The sequence below is a fragment of the Mustelus asterias genome, chromosome X (genome assembly GCF_964213995.1).
Source record: "Mustelus asterias chromosome X, sMusAst1.hap1.1, whole genome shotgun sequence".
Taxonomy (NCBI): domain Eukaryota; kingdom Metazoa; phylum Chordata; class Chondrichthyes; order Carcharhiniformes; family Triakidae; genus Mustelus; species Mustelus asterias.
This window is the reverse complement of record NC_135834.1, coordinates 3,594,388-3,617,127: the sequence shown is the minus strand read 5'-3', so window position 1 is coordinate 3,617,127 and position 22,740 is coordinate 3,594,388. Positions and strand designations below refer to the sequence as shown.

General features: G+C 47.4%; 1 protein-coding gene across 1 annotated transcript in view; it reads right to left on the bottom strand.

Moving 5' to 3' along the window:
- Positions 1-1,691: 1,691 nt before the first annotated feature.
- The window catches only part of pou6f1 (POU class 6 homeobox 1), a 161,313-nt gene continuing 140,264 nt past the window's right edge, over positions 1,692-22,740 (bottom strand). The window contains exons 9-10 of the mRNA XM_078200995.1: positions 12,171-12,339; positions 1,692-2,100 (exon numbers count right to left, since the gene is read on the bottom strand). Of these exons, the coding sequence (XP_078057121.1) occupies positions 1,692-2,100; positions 12,171-12,339 (578 nt within the window). The remainder of the gene's footprint in view (positions 2,101-12,170; positions 12,340-22,740) is intronic.

Genomic DNA, 22,740 nt, shown 5'->3' with positions numbered 1-22,740 from the left:
CAGTATCCCCACTCTCCAATTACATCTTTTGATTCTCCCTTTCACTTCCTGCACTATGCTCAAAGGGAAGCGAACATCCTCGCTAGCCATTAATATCCCCCATTCCAGAGAATACAGTGAAGAATTCAAGGCCTACACCAACCTGGAGAACCCAGATTTTATTGAAGTGAGTCTGGCAGATGAGAAGGACCTTAATATGTGGAACCAACAACTTGCTCAGCATTGGTGATGCTAAGGTTAGCAGATCCACAGAACAGAGTGGCTGATTTCAATTTACACAACCAACTCGACCTTCAGCCATTTAAACATTTCAGCCAGTAAGGTGATTCATATGGACACTTACACTTTCTTACTAACTAAATATTTACCTCCTCCTAGCGACCTCATATCAGCATCACGGGCCCCAGTTTCAGAAAATGAAGACTGCTTGGAGGAGATTATCCATTCTGAAGATGAACTGTCACATGATACATGTGTGACAGGTACCAGCACAGAGATTAGCACACCATGTTGGCATCTTGGCAGGATAGCTGGGCCAGAATCAGATCATTCTCACCATGCAAGTGAGACAATATGAGTATCCTCAACCATCGTTCCCCAGAATGGTCAAGGAGGCTCAGTCTGAAAAGCCTCCGAGGTGGGTAAAGCCTACGCACATATTCCCCTTTCACTGCTGGTGCTCTCTCTCTTCACTCAGTCCTGCCAGAGTCACCTTAGCAATCTTGCCAATCCGTGTGCAACCCATGGAGCACCAGTTAAAAACACAGCAGGACCCCAATTTACAGACGGACATGTGCCTCCTGTCTCTCCGTAGTACAACACTCACCACCGTTAATATTGTCCTGGCCTGATTCTCAATACGCTACACAATCACAGCTCACCTAGTACCTCACCTAGTCATAGAGGTTTACAGCTTGGAAACAGGACCTTCAGCCCAACTTGTCCATGCCGCCTTTTTTTTTAAACCCCGAAGCTAGTTCCAATTGCCTGCATTTGGCCCATATCCCTCTATGCCCATCTTACCCATGTAACTGTCTAAATGCTTTTTAAAAGACAAAATTGTACCCACCTCTACTACTACCTCTGGCAGCTCGTTCCAGACACTCACCACCCTCTGTGTGAACCTGACTCTACATGTGCACACTTCTAGCACACATCTTTGTACAGTGAAAGAGCCATGTTCAACTCCAGGATTCTCAGGCTCATCGCAGTGCCCCCTTACAGCTGTCCTGCTTGACGTCAGGTAACCTGGCACAGATTAAAGCTGGTCTATATGAATTGACTGCTCACAGGATAAAATTGCTGAGCCCTTGGGAAAGCTGGATGAGTCACATCCTCCAATGTATTATTTTATAGGGTATATATCCCTCAAGGTAAGATCTGAACAGTTGCATTTTCTTGCTGATAGGTATAAGAGTCCAAGTGACATGACACAAGAAGTAGGGTATGATAACTGATTGTGACGCATGACCTGAAAGACTGTGGGTGCTACAAAAATAATTATGTAGCAGTTTACGTTCTATTGTAATTAGCTATAATGGCTCCAGCTACATAGCGACTATGTGCCTTCGTAGACAGGATGGATGTAGTGATCAGAGTCTACTTTTTCTGCTTGGTCCTTACCCTCTAAATGATTCTCATAGTGCTATTTATAAACGTTGGAACGACTCACTGAACGAACCTCCTGCAGGTCAGCCTGTTCCAGCAGCAACGTTTACTGTGGGGTCCGATAACTGTTCGACTGAACCTGTTCCCGTCGAGTCATTCTGCTGCAGTCGCTTGATGGTGTTTTTTAAAGTCTGCCTCTTGTTGCAGAACCACACCCTAACCACCTCTCGGTCGTAGTTCAGCTGCTCGGCTATCTCTGTCATTTCCTGACCTGTGGGATGTGTGTTTTTCTCAAAGTGAGCGTTAAGGATTTCCAGGGCCTGTGGTGTGAAAGATGTGCGCCGCTTGCGTTTCTTTGACGGCTCGCTACCAACGAACTCAGTGAGGTTCTGTATGCCCGCACGGTGTCGTATTTCTGCTTCTGTCAGCCATCTTTCTAGAACTGGTTTGATCTTCTGTGCACTTTTAGGAGTGATGTCCAATTTCTCAAACCTAACAGGACACAAAACTGTGCTATAATTGTCGGCCTACACACAACTGAAGAAACGTCAATACTCAAATGTTCTTTTCCTGTTTAGATTATCTGGAGCTCAGGAAGCAGCTGAACATACCCCCAGGTTGGCATAATTCAATGGTGCCTTTAGATATCATCACAAAAGACGTATGAGTGATTCACAATTCTTACCTTCCACAGTCTAGCAAAATTGGTACTTTTACAAACCCCAACCCTCCTCCAAACCAGTTAGTGTCACCTTGACTATAGAATTTGCATTTTTTTCCCAATCTGGAGTTCAATGTATTAAAGCTACTGGACAATTTTGATGGAATTTTTTTCAAGAGTGTGTTATAAGCAAACAAAAGTTAAGTTGAGTAATTTTGGCTTACAGTCTGTTACCTGAGAGTTGCCTCAGCCCAAAGCTGTCTCACCTTGTCAAATATTTCTTCATTTCCCCCTTTGCATTTGTGGTTCAGTAGGTAGTGCTCTCACCATTAAGTTAGAAAGCTGTTGCACTTCACAGACTTGGAAACAACATTTGGAATAAAGCTCCAGTGGAGTGGTGGGCATGGAGAAAGTCTTTAGGAGAATGGTGGCACTGTGATTATGTGATTAAACTAGTAATCTAGAGGCCTAAAATGAGTCAGGAGTTCAATCCCCTGTGGAGGCTGAGAAATTTAAATTTGGTTGATTTAATAATAAACTAGCATGAAACTATTGGATTGTTACAAAGAAAACAATTTACTAATGTTCTCTAACAAAGGAAATTTGCTGCCTATTTGTGGCTCCTGCCATCGCAATGGGGTTGACTCTTAACTGCGCTCTGAAATGGCTGAGCGAGACACTCCAATGGATTCAAGGAGGTGGCTCACTGTCCAACTTCTCAAGGGCAATTAATGCTCTCCTAACCAGTGACACCCACACCCCGCGAATGGAAAGAAATTCACCAATACTACTCTGAAACCAGCCACCAGAAAGAGAACAAAACCGCAGCCCAATAACAAGTGAGCAAGACCTGGCATCCATTCTGTGCCTCTCCAAATCAGCACTGATAAGATCAGTAACGCAATACAGAGGACAATCTGAATGTGAACCCACTGCCCTACTAAAGGCAGTTATAGCTCCAAACCATCACGATGCCTTCTGAAGATGACAAAGGTGGCAGCAACAATCGGTGTTCATTGATTCCTGGGTTGCAATGGAGCAGGTAAAGGGTTCTGGGTTTCCACCCCACGTGCAAATGATCTGTATTTCTTAGAGGCAAATGATGGATGCTATGTGATAATATGCAATTGGGGCAGGAGTGACAGAAATGCCTCCTAAACGCCAGTAACCACTGCCAAATTACACCCACGCACAGTGGCTGGCCAGGGTTGCCAGAGGATCAAATAAAGGTAAAAGTTCATTTGAAGGGAAAGGTAAAATTAAATAAACAGCTTTTGGCATTTTGTGCACATATTTTCTTCTTTTGTTAATTAAGTCTTCCTTCATAACAGCTTTATTTCTTCTTGTTCAATTAACCCCAATGGAAATGTTAGTATATGTGAGCTTTATGGATGGGGACGAGGAACCACAATAGAACAAAGAACAAAGAACAGTACAGCACAGGAAACAGGCCCTTCGGCCCTCCAAGCCTGTGCCGCTCCTTGGTCCAACTAGACCAATCGTTTGTATCCCTCCATTCCCAGGCTGCTCATGTGACTATCCAGGTAAGTCTTAAACGATGTCAGCGTGCCTGCCTCCACCACCCTACTTGGCAGCGCATTCCAGGCCCCCACCACCCTCTGTGTAAAAAACGTCCCTCTGATGTCTGAGTTATACTTCGCCCCTCTCAGCTTGAGCCCGTGACCCCTCGTGATCGTCACCTCCGACCTGGGAAAAAGCTTCCCACTGTTCACCCTATCTATACCCTTCATAATCTTGTATACCTCTATTAGATCTCCCCTCATTCTCTGTCTTTCCAAGGAGAACAACCCCAGTTTACCCAATCTCTCCTCATAGCTAAGACCCTCCATACCAGGCAACATCCTGGTAAACCTTCTCTGCACTCTCTCCAATGCCTCCACGTCCTTCTGGTAGTGCGGCGACCAGAACTGGACGCAGTACTCCAAATGTGGCCTAACCAGCGTTCTATACAGCTGCATCATCAGACTCCAGCTTTTATACTCTATCCCCCATCCTATAAAGGCAAGCATACCATATGCCTTCTTCACCACCTTCTCCACCTGTGTTGCCACCTTCAAGGATTTGTGGACTTGCACACCTAGGTCCCTCTGTGTTTCTATACTCCTGATGACTCTGCCATTTATTGTATAACTCCTCCCCACATTACTTCTTCCAAAATGCATCACTTCGCATTTATCCGGATTAAATTCCATCTGCCACCTCTCCGCCCAATTTTCCAGCCTATCTATATCCTGCTGTATTGCCCGACAATGCTCTTCGCTATCAGATTGGTCAGGCTGCACAAAGGTATTTAGCAAGCACCTCTCACACACTCATCTAGAGTCAGGGGTGCACCACCCTGCGATTAGCAAGAGGCTCCAACACTCAAGGCTGTGACAACAGTCTTGCTATCAGTGAAGGTCTAACGAACCTTTAGTTCTTCAAGAGCGCTTCAGTCACAGTCTGTCATACCTACAGAGATACTGCATGACATGGCGGTCAAGACCTGATTGGTCACAACACCCACAGTACAATCACTTGTACCTGCAGACACAATACACCTACCTGTGGGGAACTGCCTTCACAGCGTGCCAGGAGCGAGACAGTCCCAGAGATGCTGCAAGGACAGCAAATGTTAAAATGCTCTGTAGGGGCGGAACCATCCAGTGACAGACATCAAGGCTACTTCCAACTGAAATGCTGCAATGATGGTCTATGCAGATGGGGCCTTGGAGCAGCCGCACTGCTTATGACAGGAAGCTTTGCTTATGCACAAAATTAGTAACATGAAGTGCAGCTTGAAGGAGTACTGCTGCAACAGAGTACCTGCTTAACGCAGGGCATTTGGTGAGGGAGGGAATTCAGCGCAGTAAGGAAACGGTTCTCTTCATTATTTGTTCAACAGATGTGGACGTCACTGACTTGGCCAGAACTTATCAAACCTCCCTAATTGCTCTCAAGAAGGTGCTGAGCTGTGTTCTTGAACCGCTGCTATCCACCCACAGTGCTGTTAGGGAGGGTGTTCCAGGATTGTTATTGGACATCAGTCAGTCCATGTGGTGTAGGTACACCCACAGTGCTGTTAGGGAGGGAGTTCCAGGATTGTTATTGGACATCAGTCAGTCCATGTGGTGTAGGTACACCCACAGTGCTGTTAGCGAGGGAGTTCCAGGATTGTTATTGGACAGCAGTCAGTCCATGTGGTGTAGGTACTCCCACAGTGCTGTTAGGGAGGGAGTTCCAGGATTGTTATTGGACATCAGTCAGTCCATGTGGTGCAGGTACATCCACAGTGCTGTTAGGGCAGGAGTTCCAGGATTGTTATTGGACATCAGTCAGCCCATGTGGTGTAGGTACACCCACAGTGCTGTTAGGGAGGGAGTTCCAGGATTGTTATTGGACATCAGTCAGCCCATGTGGTGTAGGTACACCCACAGTGCTGTTAGGGAGGGAGTTCCAGGATTGTATTGGACATCAGTCAGTCCATGTGGTGTAGGTACACCCACAGTGCTGTTAGGGAGGGAATTCCAGGATTGTATTGGACATCAGTCAGTCCATGTGGTGTAGGTACACCCACAGTGCTGTTAGGGAGGGAATTCCAGGATTGTATTGGACATCAGTCAGTCCATGTGGTGTAGGTACACCCACAGTGCTGTTAGGGAGGGAGTTCCAGGATTGTGATTGGAAATCAGTCAGTCCATGTGGTGTAGGTACACCCACAGCGCTGTTAGGGATGGAGTTCCAGGATTGTTATTGGACATCAGTCAGTCCATGTGGTGTAGGTACACCCACAGTGCTGTTAGGGAGGGAGTTCCAGGATTGTGATTGGAAATCAGTCAGTCCATGTGGTGTAGGCTGAGGAGGGGATCTGATACAGGTACAAAATGATGGTGAGGGTAGATTGTAAGAATCTTTTCCCCAAGGCAGAGGTGTCTAAGACCAGAGGGCAGAGGTTTAAGGTGGGGAGTAAGTGGTTTAGAGGTGATTTGAGGAAGAACTTTTCACCCAGAAGGTGATGGGAATATGGAAGATGCTGCCAGAGGGGGTGGTGGAGGGAGCTACTCCCACAACATTTAAGCAGCATCTGGACATGCACTTAAAGTGCCAAGGCTTAGTCGGCTATGGACCAACGACTGGTTAATGGGATTAGTATAGATTGAATTTGATGGTTGGTATATACATGGTGGGCCGAAGGGCCTGTTTCTGTGCTGTATGACTCTGACTGCTGGAGACCAGGATTGTGCTGATTCTAGGCAGATGATGAGACTCTGGTGTTGTCAATCAGGTAGCAGAGGCTGGATGTCCAGTGGGATGTGTGGGGAGATTTGGCAGTGATTCATGAGGATCTGTGTGCCATGGTCTCTGTGATGGAGGAGTCCATGTGGAGCATGAGTACTGTGTTGACCCTTAACACCGAGCATACGGCCTCCGCAATGGAGAGTGCGACAACTGTCATAGGGAGGCAGCTCCAGGAGCAAAATCAGGGGTTCCTGGGGTTGCGTTCGAACCTGCTCGCCATCATACAGGTAATGACCTCAGGAGGTCAGTATCAGTGCGAGAGATGGGCAAGGTACCATGGTGCCCATCCATCAATGGTGATCAGGAAGGTCCAAAAGTACCACACACTGGCAGACAAGCTGACTGTTGTCTCAGGGTGCTCCGGACATTCTCCACCCCTCTGCCAGTGGCCCTTGCATCTGATGATGCCACGACTGCTGAGTGTGCAGCCAAATGGCTGGATGCACCCCCCCAGGTGCAGCCAACTCAGGTTCCGGCAGCCAGAGGATGACCGCCAAGGTCATCACGGTGACCACAACTGCAAAGTCAGCAGACTGCCTCCGACGCCACTGCCAGTGAGGACGGGCACCAAGATGCAGCACCCACAGGCATAAGCTGAAGGCACCTTGAGCACAACAGGGGCAGCATTAACACAATGGACTGAATGACCTCCTTTATGCTGTAACCAGTCGATGATTTTAACCACCTCGTGGAGATGCCGGTGTTGGACTGGGGTGGGCACAGTAAGAAGTCTCACAACGCCAGGTTAAAGTCCAACAGGTTTATTTGGTATCACGAGCTTTCAGAGCACTGCTCCTTCATCAGGTGACTCCTTTACTTTAACCATCTCATGCGGCAGCACCTCCATCTCAGCAAGATTCAGAAAGAAGGGTTGGGTTGGAGATGGGCTTCCATTAGCTGTCTGCAGATTCAGCGCCTCCTCATTTTTGCCAGGGACCTCTTAGCTCTCTCCCGTTCAGCATTTCGTAAAGGCAGCCAATGCATTGAAATATCTTTAAAGCTTTTCCAAAGACTTTTGGGGTTCACAGAACAGGATCATTACCCACTCCAGCCTCGAACCAGAACCGATCACAAATTGTGTGAATGGGTTCGTTTGCATGGTTAAGGCAGGTCACCAGCACTTGCAGGTCTGCCACTGCAGATAATGTCATCAATCTGCTCTGCGGAGCAGTCTTTGTTTGATTGGGAAATAGCTTGCTTTTAGGCAGTGGAAACTTGTTTATTGGCTGCAGTAATTAAAAGCCTGCAACAACCTAAAGGGAATAGGATGTACCAAAAAGAGAAAATGCTGGAAAATCTCAGCAAGTTTGGCAGCATCGAGAAGGAGAGAAAAGAGCTGACGTTTCGAGTCCAGGTGACCCTTTGTCAAAGCTAAAAGGCAGAGAAAGTGGGAGATATTTATACTGCAGGGGGAGGGAATGAAAGATGAATCATAGCCACAGAAACCAGGGGAAAGGCTGCTAATGGCAGCCCACTGAGAGAATAAAGCGCGTGAATGGTCAAAATGCAGAGAAGCTGAAATCAGAGGGTAAACTGTGACAGATTTATCCAGGGAATAGGATATATTCTGTTTTGGAGCTCCACTGTAAATGATGTCACCTGAGAATGTCAGTGACACGTGCAAAGGGCAAGAGAAGTCTGGCAAGCAAGCTGTGGAAGTTAGGCAAAACAGGGCTGCAGTGTTTCTGTGGAACAGATAAGGGGCTCAAAGGAGAACCACACAGCAGCAGATGATATCTCAGTGCTACACAACATCTGATAACTTAACCAGGTTAGGCAAGGGAAAAGATCATAAGCACTTAACAACAGTAAGAAGTCTCAGGTGATGAAGGAGCAGCGCTCTGAAAGCTCATGCTGCCAAATAAACCTGTTGGACTTTAACCTGGTGTTGTGAGACTTCTTATCATGCTGCACAGAATAGTCCATTCAGCTGAGCTCAATTGTACTGGGATTTTTTTTGCTTTCCTCCAGTTGTACAGGACGTTGGTGAGGCCGCACCTGGAGTATTGTGTTCAGTTTTGGTCGCCTTGCTATAGGAAAGATGTTATTAAATTGGAGACAGTGCAGAAGAGATTTACAAGGATGTTGTAAGGACTGAAGGGACTGAGTTATAGGGAGAGATTGGACAGGCTAGGACCTTTTTCTTTGGAGCATAGGAGACTGAGGGATGATCTTATAGAGGTGTATAAGATCATGAGAAGAAGTCTCAGAACACCAGGTTAAAGTCCAACAGGTTTATTTGGTAGCACGAGCCTTCGGAGCGCTGCCTCTTCATCAGGTGAGTGCCCAGTCAATATAGAAGTGAAAATCTCCCACCACCACAACCCTGTTACTTTTACACCTTGCCAAAATCTGCCTACATATCTGTTCCTCTATCTCCCGCTGGCTGTTGGGCGGCCTATAGTAAACCCCCAACATTGTGACGACACCCTTCCTCTTCCTGAGCTCTACCCATATTGCCTCGCTGTGTGAGCCCTCCGAGGTGTCCTCCCGGAGTACAGCTGTGATATTCTCCTTAACCAGTAGTGCAACTCCCCCACCCCTTTTACATCCCCCTCTATCCCACCTGAAACATCTGTATCCTGGAATGTTAAGCTGCCAATCCTGTCCTTCCCTTAACCAAGTCTCTGTAATAGCAACAACAACATAGTTCCCAGTACTAATCCAAGCTCTAAGTTCATCTGCCTTACCTGTTACACTTCTTGCATTGAAACAACTGCATTTCAGTCCACCAGACCCTCTTTGATTAGCAACCCCACCCTGCCTGCTCTTTCACAGTCAATTCAGCAACATCCTCCTCAGTAACATCAGAGGATTTGTAGCAAAAATGGGTGAGCTGTCCACAGATTAGTCAAGCAATAGATTTAAATGACAGATCAGTGCCCCTCAATGTTGAACACCACTTGGGAGAAGGGTGCACTCTGGGTGGGAGACTTTAATGTGCATCCATCAAGAGTGGCTCGATAGCACCACAAGATAGAGCTGGGCAGGCTCTCAAGGATACATCTGCCAAACTGGGCCTGTAGCAGGTGGTGAGGGACCCAGTAGAAAGGTCATTCTCACCAGTCTGCCTGTTGCAGATGCATCTGTCTATTAAAGTGTTGGTAGGAGTGGCCATTGTACAGTGATCTGGCAGTCACTTCCAGAGGTTCATCATCTGACTGGGACTGAACAGGTGACGGGTCTCCCTCCGAGAGGCAGAGAGCTGGACTGTCCGTGTCTCTGGGACTGAGCAGGTGACGGGTCTCCCTCCGAGAGGCAGGGAGCTGGACTGTCCGTGTCTCTGGGACTGAACAGGTGACGGGTCTCCCTCCGAGAGGCAGGGAGCTGGACTGTCTGTGTCTCTGGGACTGAACAGGTGACGGGTCTCCCTCTGAGAGCCAGAGAGCGGGACTGTCCGTGTCTCTGGGACTGAGCAGGTGACGGGTCTCCCTCCGAGAGGCAGGGAGCTGGACTGTCTGTGTCTCTGGGACTGAACAGGTGACGGGTCTCCCTCTGAGAGGCAGGGAGCTGGACTGTCTGTGTCTCTGGGACTGAGCAGGTGACGGGTCTCCCTCCGAGAGGCAGGGAGCTGGACTGTCCGTGTCTCTGGGACTGAGCAGGTGACGGGTCTCCCTCCGAGAGGCAGGGAGCTGGACTGTCTGTGTCTCTGGGACTGAACAGGTGACGGGTCTCCCTCTGAGAGCCAGAGAGCGGGACTGTCCGTGTCTCTGGGACTGAGCAGGTGACTGGTTTCCCTCCGAGAGGCAGAGGGCGGGACTGTCCGTGTCTCTGGGACTGAGCAGGTGACGGGTCTCCCTCTGAGTACCAGAGAGCTAGATGGTTGTGTGTGCTTCTTTGAGCCATCCCTGGGGTAGAGGACACGCTGGTGGGCTTGGACTCCCCCAAGTAAGGTCCTCAAGGGACCTGCCATTGAAAATCAGTGCTGCCTTCTCCTTGAGGCTGCTTTTTCTTCCTCTCTGGGATCCGGACATGTCGGGAGGGTCAGGTGGGGCCCTTTAGTGGGCAGACAAATTAATGGCTCCAAGCACTAAATCTGGTGCAGGGCCCTGCCATTCTGGCTAGCGGGATAGGTGCTGCCTGCCATCGCAAATGGGAGAATTCCATCCTTAGTCTCAGCAAAGGTGACCATAAAACAAATGTAAAAAAACCATCTGATTTACTAATGTCCTTTAGGGAAAGAAATCTACCGTCCTTACATGTTCTGGAGACCCAAAGCAATGTGGCTGACTCTCAACTACCCTGTGAAATAGCTGAGCAAGCCACTATTTAAATTCATTCCACTTGTAGTGGCTCATGCAATTCCCTGCCACCTTTTGAGGGCAATTCGCAATGCTGACCTTGCTAGTGTTGCTCATATCTCAGGTTTACAGTGCTAACCACTGTGCCACCGTGCCGCCCTTGCAAACAAAACAAGTTTTTTCCATCCTTCCCTTTCCCTGTTTTTGCATTGTGGTTACTTTTCTCTACCTCACTCAGGTGGTCATTTTTTTACCTGATCCCAGTGAGTGTCAGCAAACTATTAGATTCTCTCAGAGCCGAGTTGTTAGACAGGAATCAGAAGCAAGAAGCCAGAACAATCCTTCTCACAAATTTGGGGTGTTGAGGCCAACAGCAACAACAAAGATTAGCCTAGCACAGACCACTGGGGCCAAAGGTTCCTTGACGTCATCCCAGCCCAGGTCATTTTCTCAGAGGCAGGATGGGCGGGTGGGAAAACCAGGAGGGCTTTTGTCCCTGGAAGCAGATGGTAGTCATTTCATCTCATTAATGGTCACTTGTCAAGAGGCTGATTGGGATTTGCCAGTGATCCCTGGAGATGTTTAGCTGTCTGGAGGCAGCAGACACCATCACTCCAGGTAGGCTCAGAGGCCATCCATGTGGCTTCAGCTGCAGGCCACCCTGTGGAGGGGAACTCCCACCACAATGGTGGCTTGGCTGCTTGAACTGCTTTTTAATAAATGTCAAATTTGGGATGCCCTCTCCCTCATTTACCAGCCTTGGCATCTTGCTGCTGCTTCCAAGTTGGAAAGCCCTCCAGCTTAGAGAACCCACCCACCCTCATTTGGTGGCAAGTCCACTCTCTGGCCTTTAACTGATCGATTCAGGGAAATCACAACCAGGTGCCTGTTGGGCTTCTGCCCCTATCTGAGCCTGGTGACAGGGTTCAGAAGTCCGCAGGGAAAATCCTGTCCCAGGAATCAAACCGGAGATGTCGTTTGCCTTTGTGTTTCAGCTACCTATTGGTTTAAACAAGTGAATTAAGAGGTCAAAAGGTCTCCGAGCAGATACCAAATATAGAGAAAGTGAAGCTTAACATTGACTGCTCTGCACTGCTTGGAAAGGACCTCATCAGCTGCTTAAAAGTGGCTTATAGGAAGTTATTTAATTTTTAAAATATCTCAGTTCTGTTGAAGGAACCCAACTGAAAAGTTAATCTTTTCCTTGTTTTCTGAGCTGCTGCATATTTTCTGGTTCTATTTCAGACTTCCAACTTGACATAATCTTGCACGGAAATTATTTTGCAAGACACTTAAGCTGTTAAGTATTACTTCTCCTACCACCTGCTTAGTTGGAAATACCATCTTGGTGGTTGTGTTACCTGCAGATGGCTGACTGGCTGTATGCTGGTCCCTCTGCAGCACTCAGTGCCTGTCCAACCTGTGTCTGCGTCAATCCAAGAGACAGTCGACGTATCTTAAAATTCTTTGCAAATTCACGAATCTCTTCCAGGTTTATTCCATCCACCTCGGCGGGTGCATTTTGAGGCTCTAAAATGGCAGAGATATTATTCCAGATTGGATTCTTTGGTCAGAAAACAATTAGATGTTTTGTAGAACAGATTAATTCACCCACAAGGTTGACATTGAGGAGCCAGCTTTAATCATGACCAACCCGCAGAAGGTTAGTAGGGTGGATGGTTAAAATCATCCAGTGATCCCAGAGGCTATGATTTCAAAGGGCTTTTGTCAGAACCAGCTGCTGTGGTCAATTCGGTCACATGCCACACAGCAAATTAAAATTAAGGCTTGACAGACCAGAGGCGGGATTTTCCAGCTGCGCTCGCCCAGAAACAGGAAAATCCCACCCGAGGTCAACGGACCTTTCCATGGTCCGACCCTCGGACGGGATTTCCTTCGAACAGGAAAATTCACCCCAGGACTACAAACACTTCTCAGTCATGCTGGGCAGTGCTGGAATCGTGGTATTGTCACTGCATGAGTAATCCAGAGACCCAGGGTAATGCTCTGGGGAACCACAACAGATGGTGGAATTCCATGAAGCTCTTGTCGATGGTCATAACAACCCTTCTGTTCACTTCAGTTCAGGAAAGTCAGACACAAGTGATTTTATAATGTTACAAACCATGGTTGTGCATGGACACAGCTTTAGCCCCAAATATCCTGGATTTACACTGGTAGCTGCCAAAGATTCCAAGTGTAGCAGGGGTTTATAGGCCACCTAATACCAGCATTTTTGAATGACTCAAGCGAGGAGGAACTTGCAATCTTTGCAGATCCATGAGTAGAGTAGACTGCATTGCGCCTCTAACTGATCCTAGCACATCCCTTCTTTCATTCGTGTTGGAAAAGGTTTGAGGGGTATGTTTTCAGCAGGTAAAAGACCGGGTGTTGCAACTCCTCGGTCCTCATCATCCATGGTCTCAAACTCTCCTTCCAAATGGAACAGTATTCACTTGTACTTCTTTCTGTGGAGCAGGCTCAAAGGGCTGAATGGCCTTCTCCTGCATTTCTTTCAATTCAGTATAGGGCATTGACTGCTTGTGACACATTTTCATCTGCGATGCAGAACACATCTGTTGGAGCCCACAAGTGTGACCCCAAGCTTCCAGCTGCCTGATATTTTGTCCAGAATCTTCTGGCTGTTCATACTGGTGGGATTCTCTAGTCCCGCCGACAGACTGTGCGCTCCCACGCGTAGGTTTCCCACCGGTGTGGGGTGACGTCAATGGGAATTCCCATTGACAGCGATAGGACTAGATCTTTGGATACTAAGGGGCAATTTAGCATGGCCAATCCACCTACCCTACACATCTTTGGACACTAAGGGACAATTTAGCATGGCCAATCCACCTAACCCGCACATCTGTGGACACTAAGGGACAGTTTATCATGGCCAATCCACCTAACCTATACATCTTTGGGCACTAAGGGGCAATTTAGCATGGCCAATCCACCTAACCTGCACATCTTTGGACCTTAAGGGGCAATTTAGCATGGCCAATTCACCTAACCTACACATCTTTGGACCTTAAGGGGCAATTTAGCATGGCCAATTCACCTAACCTGCACAACTTTGGACACTAAGGGACAATTTATCATGGCCAATCCACCTAACCTATACATCTTTGGGCACTAAGGGACAATTTAGCATGGCCAATCTACCGAACCTGCACATCTTTCAGAATGTGGGAGGAAACTGGAGCACCCGGAGGAAACCCATGCAGACATGGGGAGAATGTGCAGACTCCACACAGACAGTGACCCAAGCCGGGAATTGAATCCTGGCGCTGAGAGGCAGCAGTGCTAACCAGTGTGCCACCGTGCATGTGATGCTAACCAATTTGTTAATTGCAGCATTTACTTTATTTTAAATTGCAGGGACACTCCAATCGTGCACAAATTCTTACTAAATGAAATAAATTCATTAACACCCTTGACATTCAATGGCATTACCATCGCTGAATCCCACACGATCAACATCCTGGGGAATCCATTGGCCAGAAACTGAACTGGACTAGCCACGTAAATACTGTGGCTAGTAGATCAGGTTAGAGGCTGGGAATCCTGTGGCGAATAACTCACCTCCTGATTCCCCAAAGCCTGTCCACCATCTACAAGGCACAAGTCAGGAGTGTGATGGAATACTCCCCACTTGCCTGGATGGTGCAGCTCCAACAACACTCAAGAGGCTCAACACCATCCAGGACAAAGCAGCCCCGCTTGATTGGCCCCCCATCCACAAACACCCACTCCCTCCACCACCGACGCTCAGTAGCAGCAGTGTGTACCATCTACAAGATTCACTGCGGGAATTCACCAAGACTCCTTAGACAGCATCTTCCAAACCCACAACCACTTCCATCTAGCAGGAAAAGGGCAACAGATACCTGGGAACACCACCACCTGCAAGTTCCCCTCCAAGCCACTCACCATCCTGACTTGAAAAAAATCACCATTCCTTCACCGTCACTGGGTCAAAATCCTGGAATTCCCTCCCTAACAGCACTCTGGATGTACCTACACCACATGCACTAACCGATATCCAATAACAATCCCGGAACTCCCTCCCTAACAGCACTCTGGGTGTACCTACACCACATAAGACCATAAGAACTAGGAGCAGGAGTAGGACATCTGGCCCCTCGAGCCTGCTCCGCCATTCAATAAGATCATAGCTTATCTTTTCATGGACTCAGCTCCACTTACCTGCCCGTTCACCATAACCCTTAATTCCTTTACTGTTCAAAAATTTATCTATCCTTGCCTTAAAAACATTCAATGAAGTAGCCTCAACTGCTTCACTGGGCAGGGAATTCCACTGATTCACAACCCTTTGTGTGAAGAAGTTCCTCCTCAACTCAGTCCTAAATCTGCTTCTCCTTATTTTGAGGCTATGCCCCCTAGTTCTAGTTTCACCCGCCAGTGGAAACAACTTCCCTGCTTCTATCTTATCCATTCCCTTCATAATCTTATATGTTTCTATAAGATCTCCCCTCATTCTTCTGTATTCCAATGAGTATAGCCCCAGTCTAGAACATAGAACATAACAGCGCAGTACAGTCCCTTCGGCCCTCGATGTTGCACCGACCAGTGAAACCAATCTAAAGCCCATCTAATCTACACCATTCCAATATCATCCATATGTTTATCCAATAACCATTTGAATGCTCTTAATGTTGACGAGTCCACTACTGCTGCAGGCAGGGCATTCCACGCCCTTACTACTCTCTGAGTAAAGAACCTACCTCTGACATCTGTCCTATATCTATCACCCCTCAATTTAAAGCTATGTCCCCTCGTGCTAGCCATCACCATCCGCGGAAAAAGGCTCTCACTGTCCACCCTATCTAATCCTCTGATCATCTTGTATGCCTCTAATAAGTCACCTCTTAACCTTCTTCTCTCTAACGAAAACAACCTCAAGCCCCTCAGCCTTTCCTCATACGATTTTCCCACCATACCAGGCAACATCCTGGTAAATCTCCTCTGCACCCTTTCCAACACTTCCACATCTTTCCTATAATGCGGTGACCAGAACTGTACGCAATACTCCAAGTGCGGCTGCACCAGAGTTTTGTACAGTTGCAACATGACCTCCTGGCTCCGAAACTCAATCCCTCTACCAATAAAAGCTAACACGCCGTACGCCTTCTTAACAACCCTATCAACCTGGGTGCCAACTTTCAGGGAGCTATGCACATGGACACCCAGATCCCTCTGTTCATCCACAAGGAGCGGCACGGTAGCACAGTGGTTAGCACTGCTGCTTCACAGCTCCAGGGTCCCGGGTTCGATTCCCGACTCGGGTCACTGTCTGTGTGGAGTTTGCACATTCTCCTCGTGTCTGCGTGGGTTTCCTCCGGGTACTCCGGTTTCCTCCCACAGTCCAAAGATGTGCGGGTTCGGTTGATTGGCCAGGTTCAAAAAAAAAAATTGCCCCTTAGAGTCCCGAGATGCGTAGGTTAGAGGGATTAGCGGGTAAAATATGTGGGGGTAGGGCCTGGGTGGGATTGTGGTCGGTGCAGACTCGATGGGCCGATTGGCCTCCTTCTGCACTGTAGGGATTCTATGATTCTATGACCAAGTATCTTACCATTAGCCCAGTACTCTGTATTCCTGTTACTCCTTCCAAAGTGAATCACTTCGCACTTTTCCGCATTGAACTCCATTTGCCACCTCTCAGCCCAGCTCTGCAGCTTATCTATGTCCCTCTGTAACCTGCCACTTCCCTCCGCACTGTCTACAACTCCACCGACTTTAGTGTCATCCGCAAATTTACTAACCCATCCTTCTATGCCCTCATCAAGGTCATTAATAAAAATGACAAACAGCAGTGGCCCTAAAACAGATCCTTGCGGTACACCACTAGTAACTGAACTCCAGGATGAATATTTCCCATCAACCACCACCCTCTGTTTTCTTCCAGCTAGCCAATTCCTGATCCAAACCACTAAATCACCCTCAATCCCATGTGTCCGTATTTTCTGCAAAAGCTTACCATGGGGAACCTTATCAAACGCTTTGCTGAAATCCATATACACCACATCAACCGCTTTACCCTCATCCACCTCTTTAGTCACCTTCTCAAAGAACTCAATAAGGTTTGTGAGGCACGACCTACCCTTCACAAAACCGTGCTGACTATCCCTAATCAAATTATTCCTTTCCAGGTGATTATAAATCCTATCTCTTATAATCCTTTCCAAAACTTTGCCCACAACAGAAGTAAGGCTCACCGGTCTATAATTACCAGGGTTGTCCCTACTCCCCTTCTTGAACAAGGGGACAACATTTGCTATCCTCCCGTCTTCTGGCACTGTTCCAGTAGACAATGACGACCCAAAGATCAAAGCCAAAGGCTCTGCAATCTCCTCTCTAGCCTCCCAGAGAATCCTAGGATAAATCCCATCCGGCCCAGGGACTTATCTATTTTTACCCTTTCCAGAATTGCTAACACCTCCTCCTTATGAACTTCAATCCCATCCAGTCCAACAGCCTGCATCTCAGTACTCCCCTCGACACTGTCCCTCTCCAGTGTGAATACCGACGAAAAATATTCATTTAGTGCCTCTCCTATCTCTTCAGACTCCACGCACAACTTCCTACTCCTGTCCTTGACTGGCCCTAATCTTACCCCAGTCATTCTTTTACTCCTGACATACCTATAGAAAGCTTTAGGGTTTTCCTTGATCCTACCTGCCAAAGGCTTCTCATGTCCCCTCCTAGCTCTTCTTAACTCTTTCTTTAGGTCCTACCTGGCTAACTTGTAACTCTCAAGCGCCCTAACTGAGCCTTCACGTCTCATCTTTACATAAGTCTCCTTCTTACTCTTCACAAGAGATTCAACCTCCTTAGTAAACCACGGTTCCCTCACACGTCTGCTTCCTCCCTGCCTGACAGGTACATATTTATCAAGGACGCGTAGCAGCTGTTCCTTGAACAAGTTCCACATTACAATTGTGCCCATCCCCTGCAGTTTCCTTCCCCAACCTATGCCAGCTAAATCTCGCCTAATCGCATCATAGTTTCCTTTCCCCCAGCTATAACTCTTGCCCTTTGGTATATGCCTATCCTTTTCCATAGCTAAGGTAAACGTAATAGAATTGTGGTCACTGTCACCAAAGTGCTCACCTACCTCCAAATCTAACACCTGGCCTGGTTCATTACCCAGTACCAAATCCAATGTGGCCTCGCCTCTTGTTGGTCTATCTACATACTGTGTCAGGAAGCCTTCCTGCACACATTGGACAAAAACCGACTCCTCCAAAGTACTCGAACTATAGCTTTTCCAGTCAATATTTGTAAAGTTAAAGTCCCCCATAACAACTACCCTGTTACTTTCACTCCTATCCAGAATCATCTTTGCAATCTTTTCCTCTGCATCTCTGGAACTTTTCGGAGGTCTATAAAAAACTCCCAACAGGGTGACCTCTCCTTTCCTGTTTCTAACCTCAGCCCAAACTACCTCAGTAGACGAGTCCTCATCAAACGTCCTTTCTGCCACCGTAATACTGTCCTTGACTAACAATGATGTGGAGATGCCGGCGTTGGACTGGGGTGAACACAGTAAGAGTTTTAACAACACCAGGTTAAAGTCCAACAGGTTTATTTGGTAGCAAACACCATTAGCTTTCGGAATGCTGCTCCTTCGTCAGATGGAGTGGAAATCTGCTCTCAAACAGGGCACAGAGACACAGAAATCAAGTTACAGAATACTGATTAGAATGCGAATCCCTACAACCAGCCAGATCTTAAAGATACAGGCAATGTGGGTGGAGGGAGCATTAAGCACAGGTTAAAGAGATGTGTATTGTCTCCAGACAGGACAGCCTGCAAGTCCAGGAGGCAAGCTGTGGGGGTTACTGATAATGTGACATAAATCCAACATCCTGGTTTAGGCCGTCCTCATGTGTGCGGAACTTGGCGATCAGTTTCTGCTCAGCGACTCTGCGCTGTCGTGTGTCGTGAAGGCCGCCTTGGAGAACGCTTACCTGAAGATCCAAGGCTGAATGCCTGTGACCGCTGAAGTGCTCCCCAACAGGAAGAGAACAGTCTTGTCTGGTGATTGTCGAGCGGTGTTCATTCATCCGTTGTCGTAGCGTCTGCATGGTTTCCCCAATGTACCATGCCTCGGGACATCCTTTCTTGCAGCGTATCAGGTAGACAACGTTGGCCGAGTTGCAAGACTATGTACCGTGTACCTGGTAGATGGTGTTCTCACGTGAGATGATGGCATCCGTGTCGATGATCCGGCACGTCTTGCAGAGGTTGCTGTGGCAGGGTTGTGTGGTGTCGTGGTCACTGTTCTCCTGAAGGCTGGGTAGTTTGCTGCGGACAATGGTCTGTTTGAGGTTGCGCGGTTGTTTGAAGGCAAGAAGTGGGGGTGTGGGGATGGCCTTGGCGAGATGTTCGTCTTCATCAATGACATGTTGAAGGCTCCGGAGGAGATGCCGTAGCACCCACATTGTCTGTATCTTTAAGATCTGACTGGTTGTAGGGATTCGCATTCTAATCAGTATTCTGTAACTTGATTTCTGTGTCTCTGTGCCCTGTTTGAGAGCACATTTCCACTCCATCTGACGAAGGAGCAGCGCTCCGAAAGCTAATGGTGTTTGCTACCAAATGAACCTGTTGGACTTTAACCTGGTGTTGTTAAAACTCTTACTGACTTGACTAACAATGCCACACCTCCCCCTCTTTTACCACCTTCCCTGCACTTACTGAAACATCTAAACCCTGGAACCTGCAACAACCATTCCTGTCCCTGCTCTATCATGTCTCCGAGATGGTCACAACATCGAAATCCCAGGTACCAACCCATGCTGCAAGTTCACCCACCTTATTCCGGATGCTCCTGGCATTGAATTATACACACTTCAAACCACCTTCCTGCCTGCCGGTACACTCCTGCGACTCTGAAACCTCACCCATGACCTCACTACTCCTAACCTCCTGTACACCGGAGCTACAATTCAGGTACCCACCCCCCTGCCGAATTAGTTTAAACACTCCCGAAGAGCATTAGCAAATTTTCCCCTCAAGATACTCAGTCTCTCCTCATAAGCCAACCCTCTCAACTCCGGAATCAACCGAGTGAATCTCCTCTGCACCCCCTCCAGTGCCAGTATATCCTTTCTCAAGTAAGGAGACCAAAACTGTACTCAGTACTCCAGGTGTGGCCTCACCAGCACCTTATACAGCTGCAACATAACTTCGCTGTTTTTAAACTCCATCCCTTTGGCAATGAAGGACAAAATTCCATTTGCCTTAATTACCTTTTGCACCTGCAAACCAACTCATTGAGATTCCTGCACAAGGACACCCAGGTCCCTCTGCACAGCAGCATGCTGCAATTTTTTACCATTTAAATAATCGTCCATTTTGCTGTTATTCCTACCAAAATGGATGGTCTCACATTTATCAACATTGTACTCCATCTGCCAGACCCTCGCCCACTCATTAGTGGACTGACTGATGTCCACTAACAATCCTGGAACTCCCTCCCTAACAGCACTGTGGGTGTACCTACACCTCATGGACTGACTGATGTCCAATAACAATCCTGGAACTCCCTCCCTAACAGCACTGTGGGTGTACCTACACCTCATGGACTGACTGATGTCCAATAACAATCCTGGAACTCCCTCCCTAACAGCACTGTGGGTGTACCTACAGCACATGGACTGACTGATGTCCAATAACAATCCTGGAACTCCCTCCCTAACAGCACTGTGGGTGTACCTACACCACATGGACTGACTGATGTCCAATAACAATCCTGGAACTCCCTCCCTAACAGCACTGTGGGTGTACCTACACCTCATGGACTGACTGATGTCAAATAAGAATCCTGAGAATTGAGAAATGAGGCAGAATGGATAGCAAGCTGACTGACTACAAAACAAAAAACAGAGAGCAGGAATGAAAGGTAGTCATTTAAATTGGCAAAAAAATGGGAACTGGCATTACATAAGGATCGGTGCTGGAACCACTGTTTACCACCATTTACTTTAATGATTTGGTCTCAGGAATTGGAAGTACAATTGGAAAACTTGTAGATTCCACCAAACTGCAGAGTGGATTTAATACAGAAGAACACTACAACAAAATGCAGAAAGACATTAATAAATTGACAGAACATTCCTGTAATTGGCAATTGAACGTCAATATAGTTAAGTGCGAGGAAGAATAAGGAGGTTGTAGACTCTGAAAATTGAGGGCCAGACTTTCGCAAAGCTGAGAAGGCTCTGGTGGATGTCCCGCCTACATTTCCAATGAATCAAATTTTTGGCAGGCGGAGAAAGGATTCATATACAAGGGAAATGTGAACTTAGTGCTGAGTTCAAACAGACCCCATTTTGGTTATTGCAAGGGTGTTAACCTGCACTGTTGGAATCACAAACTGATGGAACAAATGTCAATGTTATTGAAGGGTGCATAGGGTCTGTTTAAGTGTCATGATCTGTTGTTTCTTTAAACCCTCTGCTCTTTAAACTGTAAAACAAAAACCCAGCTGCAGATGTCACTAAGAGTAAAAAAAACACTCTGCTGCTTTGATTGACAGACCACCTGGTGCATGTTAGAATGAAACGATAGCGCCTGGTTGTGCAGTTTCATGAGAGATCTATGTTGTACATTCCCCGAAGGGTTATCATTATAACTGTTCAGCTGAATTATAAGTGCTACAATTATCTCAGTGTGGTTCAAAGTTCACAGTTTGATTGACAGTTTAGAGTCTATTAAATTATTACCTATTTGATGGGAGATCTGAGTACAAGTTTGTTTTTATAGGAGATTAATGGATGGGCGGTTTTTCCACTATCAAGTGTGTAGGATTGAGAGCTGTATTAGATTGTTACAAGTTTATTTTCTTTCATTCCCAAAAGGCTCCTGAGGTCTGCCCATGGCCATTTGGCTATCAAGATGGCATGAAGGTACAAAGGACCATGGGGATGGATAAGGGGTTACATGTTGACATGGGGGTATGAGGGGCCATGGGTGGGGTTATGAGTTGGTATTCATGTATCATGGCATGCAGGGTAAAAGAGGCCATGAGTTGGCATTGAGCAGACATAGAGGGGATGAGGGACCATGGGGGAGTGGGTGGGGGGGGGGGGTGGGGGGTTGGTTGTGGTAAAGACTAGAGGGCGTAATAACTTCTACAACAACTGGAACAAAGTCATAGAGAATGGATGCGGACTTTCTAACCAGCCTGCTTTGGCACTGGCCTGAACCCATGGCTGCCTAGGATCTGTTTCCAGGGTCGGCATAGATTGGAGAGATTGGGACTGTTCTCCTTGGAGAGAAGAAGGTTAAAAGGAGATTTGATAGAGATGTTCAAAATCATGAGGGGACTGGACAGAATAGAGAGGGAGAAACTGTTCCTGTTTGTAAAAGGATCGGGAATGAGAGGGCACAGATTTAAAGTGATTTGCAAAAGAAGCAAATGCAATGTGAGAAAAAGCTTTTCCACGCAGCGAGTGGTTGGGGTCTGGAATGCACTGCCTGGAAGTGTGGTGGAGGCAGGTTTAATCGAGGCTTTCAAGAGGGCATTAGATGATTATTTGAACAGAAACAATGTGCAGGGGTACGGGGAAAGGCACTAAGTCACGATGCTCATTGGAGTGCCTGTGCAGACACAATGGGCCGTAATTGCCTCCTTCTGTGTCGTAATAATTCTGTAATTTCCATCCTGCACTCAGGTACAACACTCCCATCCTGGTGTGGTAACCCAAAGATGTGCGGGTTAGGTTGATTGGCCAGGTTAAAAAAATTGCCCCTTAGAGTCCTGGGATGCGTAGGTTAGAGGGATTAGCGGGTAAAATATGTGGGGGTAGGGCCTGGGTGGGATTGTGGTCGGTGCAGACCCGATGGGCCAAATGGCCTCCTTCTGCACTGTAGGGTTTCTATGATTCTATGATTCTATGG